At 27.7% G+C, this 5525-nt stretch overlaps 1 protein-coding gene across 2 annotated transcripts; it reads left to right on the top strand.

The window, feature by feature from the left end:
- Positions 1-368: 368 nt before the first annotated feature.
- Positions 369-4647, top strand: LOC132935431 (uncharacterized). 2 transcript variants are annotated; one of them, XM_061001976.1, is made up of 6 exons: positions 369-1931; positions 2795-2962; positions 3045-3131; positions 3194-3485; positions 4035-4099; positions 4172-4647. In XM_061001976.1, exons 2-6 carry the CDS (start codon positions 2804-2806, stop codon positions 4328-4330), a joined length of 762 nt encoding a protein of 253 aa, XP_060857959.1. In that variant the 5' UTR covers positions 369-1931; positions 2795-2803; the 3' UTR covers positions 4331-4647. The 2 variants fall into 2 exon arrangements, with proteins under 2 accessions (XP_060857959.1, XP_060857960.1); XM_061001977.1 differs by lacking the exon at positions 369-1931 and having other exon boundaries at positions 2551-2962.
- The last annotated feature ends 878 nt before the right edge of the window (positions 4648-5525 follow it).

The raw sequence follows: 5525 nt of genomic DNA, 5'->3' as shown, positions 1-5525 counted from the left end.
GTGATTTTTACCAGCTAGATATAGTTACCTACATTTAGCGTTAAGCATCACTGGTGTTACTGTAGTATGAGGATTAAAAAATAAAAAATCAAGACTTTATAATTATATAATACAGTAAAACTTCCGTTAATGGCAACCTTTATGTAACGGTCAATTTTTTTGGTCCCGTCGAGTGTTATCCTAGTGTTGTTCTACCTCTGTAGGACGCAGTGGTTGATTTGAGGGGGGCGACGTGACGACCCCCCCTAGGGCTTTTTTTTTTTACTTGAATTATAGTACTGTAAGATATAATGAATATGAAATTCATAAGTCATAAATATAATTTCAAACTTAATAAATTATATAAAAAAGGTATTTTTTTTTAATATCTTATCAATTATATTTCAATTTCATTATCAATACAAATTATCGAATTTTAATAACAAGATTATGTTCAAAACAAATTTGAAATTGGTTATAACCATAGATAATAAAAGAATATTTTTTTGGTTATAACCACAATTGAGTATTGACTATTACTAATATGTATATATTGAAATTCTATGATACCAACGCCCTCTCCTTATAAATGAGCTTCAGATCCGCTACTGGTAGGACGGACACCTCTAAATAGCGGTCATTATTTACAGTCCCTTCGGTGACTGTTATATGGAAGTTCTACTGTATATAATATTTCTATACTTAAATAAAAACACAGGATAACTAGTGGCGATGGCCGTATGGAATGAGGGTAATTCAATATTTTAATATACATATACACGCAATCCTTTTACTTACACAGTTTCACGCGACAAATGCAACACATATAGTATAATATTCAACACCTCTCCGATCAGACGTTTAGTAAAAACAAAACAATCAATTATCATCGGCGCCAGACGACACCGTTGTAATTCATATACCTACATATTATATTGTATTATACTATAAAACCCCCTCGGCCTTCAAAAATTATACGATCAAGACATTCGGTAAGAATAACACAATAAATTACCAGTGGCACCTTTGTCACACATCACAAAATAAAATAAAATCATAAACACATCAATACTTTAACATTAAGTATTAATCGATGCATATCAAAAAAAGGGATTACACAAATATCATTCTATAATATAAGGATCATACAGAATCGTCGTGTCAGACTGTCTTTTACACAAGAGGATCCGATGCACACGTCCATGCTAATATATGCACTTCGACAATATTTTTTTGCAATTCAAAGCGAGTGCGTTCATTTATTATGTAGGTATGTATATTGAGTTATTCTAGCATGCGGCATGAGTGTATGACTGTCTAAGTCTCGCATTATCGAACAAATTCACCTTGTTAATTATTCATTCACCTATATATTTACTTTTTGCAATATAAGGTTCTACACTATTACTATCATCGTATTATAGGCCATATATAGTATTATTACAGTTAAAAAATTATCTATTTAGAATATATGTGTAATAATAAATGCTCATTAACTTAAATTACATTTGGTTGGCGAATTGACTATTTGTACTCTATTGCTACGAATGTAAAAATGTTGAGAGCATACGTGCAATTATAGTCACGTCCCAAATCATAGATAACAAGTTCATATAATACTGGTGTTCGAATCAGGGATGGGGACAGTTGGGCCCCGTGATAAGAGTTGGGTCCCGTGATAAGAAATTATAATTGATAACCTTAATCAAGAGTTCGAATTCTAACCTCAAATAAAAAAATTACAATTTAATACCAACCGTCAGGCATTGTAAATATTTCAGTACGATTTTTGAGTAAACGAATTTCTCACCCTGGTCCAAGACCAAATACATTATTTATCCGTCATTTATCCGTCGAAAATGACCGTTATTTAACGGTAAATGGTTCCTCATTTTACATTAGCCTGGCTGTGCTTTGGTGCTTGCCGCTTGGTTCAGCAACCATGTTAAAATGTAAGTAAAACTTGTATTTTTAAATTTGACTTTAATAATAAGTTTGTAATGTGCCTATCTGAATGTTCATATTTATTCATAACAGGTTCACACCTAATTAATAATTATTCAATTTGAGTTATTATCCATTTTCGCAACTATAGTACTAAATAACAAATTTTTGTAACACAACTTCAACAATATAGTTCATTTGTATTTTGTACATTAACAACTCATATGTTATTACGCTGATGAAGTAAATAATTGACTTATTATTATAATATAATACTTTACAAGCTACAAATAACATACCTAAATTTCATATGGATTAATAAGATCATAATGCGTAAAATACTATTTTCCTTTTTTTATTGTGCTGTACTTATTTAAGACTGATTCTTTTTTCATGTTATTGGCAACATCCTTCTCAATATCTAAAATTAATAGTTAATTTAACCCTTGCTGTAACATACATTCAACCAATTTTTAATGTGTTGCATACTTAAAAAACTGGGTTCACATGTTGCAGAACTTATTTGAATTGTATCTCTTTGTAACAATTTGAAATAACTTGTTTAAGTTTAGTTTCCTACTTTTTTTACTAAAAATTTTGGATAAAAACAAAATGATTTCATAAAACTAACATTTTTTTAATAGTTATTTGACAGAAAATGTTTATTTTAAATCAGTAATTTGTTAAATCCTTTGTTATTTAAATAAATTTAAAGAATAAAGAATAAATGTTTTGACAACGTCCACAAACCTAGATGTATGAAATTAGTGATTTAAAGTTATTATTTAAATGGTAGAATTTACAGTTAAATTAAATATTTATTATTTAATTTATATTTATAGTCTAATAAATTGTTTTTTTTACAATTTAGGCATTTCCAATGGTCTATGTCCTTTTGGGGAGTGTCATCCGCAATATTCTACCGCTGAATTATGATAGAATCCGTTTTGTTACTGATTATGAGCGTGCTCTTATGAATGCTGTCCAGCGAATATTTCCAAACAGCAAATTGCTCTGCTGCTGGTTCCATTTTTCACAGGCAATATAAAATATTTTGTTATGATCATACCTGCGCCAGATAAACCTAATAATATTATTTTAAATTTATATAATTGTTACAGTCAGTTGTTAGATATTGTCACCGAAAAGTTAATGGTGACTTGAATTTGGTGAAGAGGCATGAAGTGGCAGCTCATATTTTCAGAATGGTAAATTTGAGTTTTGATTATAAGTAAATATTGTTGTATTTCAATTGTATTTTATATTTCAGGTATTAGCATTGCCTCATCTACCTGCTAAAAGGGATAATCCTGGATGCCCTAATTTTTGTATGATGGATGGTTATCGTGTAATTGTCGAGTACACCGAACAATTTCCTGATATCAGTGAGGTTATGAGTCGTTTCCTGAGGGACTACATATTGGATTATTGGTTTGTGCAAATAGGTCCACAGCGTTTAAGCGTTTTTGGTCAAGATCACCGGACCAACAATTACTTGGAATCATTCCATTCAACGTTGCTCACACAAATTGGACGCCACCCTAACATTTGGGATTTTCTTCGTGAGTCATCATAGTTTCACTTGACCATACTGTGATCTCTATATTGCATTATCCTATAAATGTTTGTGTTATATGTTATATGTTATATGTGGTATGTGTTTTATGTTTGTGTTGTTAGGTACATGTTTAACATAATCAACAGTGTAAGAACAATTCTTAAGAATAAAATTGGTAAGTTCCATCAATATTTGTTTTTAATAAAATATATAATTTGTTTTCTATTTGCTCTACTTGTTTATTATTGCCTTGACAAGCTTAACCTGGAATTGTAAAATTAAATTAATTCCCTTAGTTTTGAATCATTGATACAATTAGTTTCAATTTTGAGAAATTTAAATAATTATTACTTAAAATACTAACTTGTGTGTAGATGTAGCATTATAAATATTAGTTGTGTGGTGAATATTTGTGCTTTTTAAATAGTTTGCATGTTTTGTTAAATATATATCACTTTTATTAGTATCTGTAGCTTGAAAACAAATTGTTTTAAACTATTTTTACTGTCAATAATGTTATATTATTATAAATATTTTTTTTTTTCTTAAACAGAAAGACTGATTATTGTCGAAAATCAGTTCTTCATAGAATTTCAACAGCGCACAAATAACCTCACGGTAATTGTTTATTTTTTAATTTTTTGAATAAACATGATTTTTTGTTTATGTCAATTATATTTACTTTTTTAGATTAGAGATGGTACATCCAGAGCCGAAAGACAAAATACGACGCGTATAATAAGAGAATCTGTACAACTAAACAGAGACGGTGACTTATTAATGTTTTTGAGGAGGACCGGTCACCGAAACGATGGCTATGTTCAAGAACAAATTGGACCTTATCCATGAGTATGTTGTAACTTGTAAATACTAAATACCGTACATATTTTAATTATTTTAAATTACATTTTCTGGTTGTTCACTTATAAAAATATTGTACTTATCATTGTTGGAAGTCTGTTATTGTTCATTGTTTTATTATTAAATAATGTAATTTATTAAGCTTATAGTTATTGAATTATTGTATTTATAAATGTATTATTATTCAACCATGTTATTTAATAAGTTTGTTATTAGTTAAAAATCATATTTCACATCTTTGTTCAAAAGTATAATATAATTATTATGTTTCTCATAATCACTAATTGTAAAATTAATAAACTAGCGTACACTACATATTACATTGTTTTTATACTACTAACTATGATTTAAAAATTAAAATGTTATGTTATTTGTATTAATATTAAACTCTAAAAGTCTAGATATTGGCAAATTTAATTTAAAGCATATCATTAAAAAAAATTTATACTAACTGTTTTCTACATTTTTTATTTGAGTGGTATAACTTAGTGACCACACCACTAACTCAAACTTAAGGTTAGATCTAACCAAGGAAAAGTATAATATTTTTAATCGGAAAGAGTTATTGAATTTTAATAAAAAAAACTTTTTTCCTTAGAATTCTATCAAGATTAATTTTATTCCATATAATTTTTGGTTTTATTATTATTTTTTTTTTTAAATGTTTGGTTTAATATTTTTTAAATTAATTGTATTTCTGTTTAAAAATCCTAACATTTTGAAGGCTTTATTTACAATATAATTCATGTGTAAAGAAAAAGACACATTGTGTTGATCTAAGTATATAAAATACCTAAATCTTTACTAAAAGTAACTCTTGCTAATTTTAAATTATCAATATTAGGTATGGTTGAAATAGAATTTCTTGAGTGAGTAAAATATATAATATTACAATATTACAGTTATTGACATTTAGATTTGGGTAATTATCATGACTCAATTTACTAGTTTGTTTAAAATCAAATGCAATTTTATTGCGTCAATTATTGAAAATATTTTAGCATCATCAGCAAATAAAAATAAGTGAACTGTTGTCAAAAAAATTATGCAGATAATTTAGTTATAAACATAAGTGGGCCCAAGTGTGAATCTTGTGGTCATTAGTGATCATTGCCCAGTTAATATAATCTAAATATTTTATTAATAATTATTTACACCATAATTTTACAATTATTTATTTACT

Source organism: Metopolophium dirhodum, chromosome 1, assembly GCF_019925205.1.
Source record: "Metopolophium dirhodum isolate CAU chromosome 1, ASM1992520v1, whole genome shotgun sequence".
In the NCBI taxonomy this organism is placed as follows: Eukaryota; Metazoa; Arthropoda; class Insecta; order Hemiptera; family Aphididae; genus Metopolophium; species Metopolophium dirhodum.
This window is presented reverse-complemented; position numbering and strand designations above follow the sequence as displayed.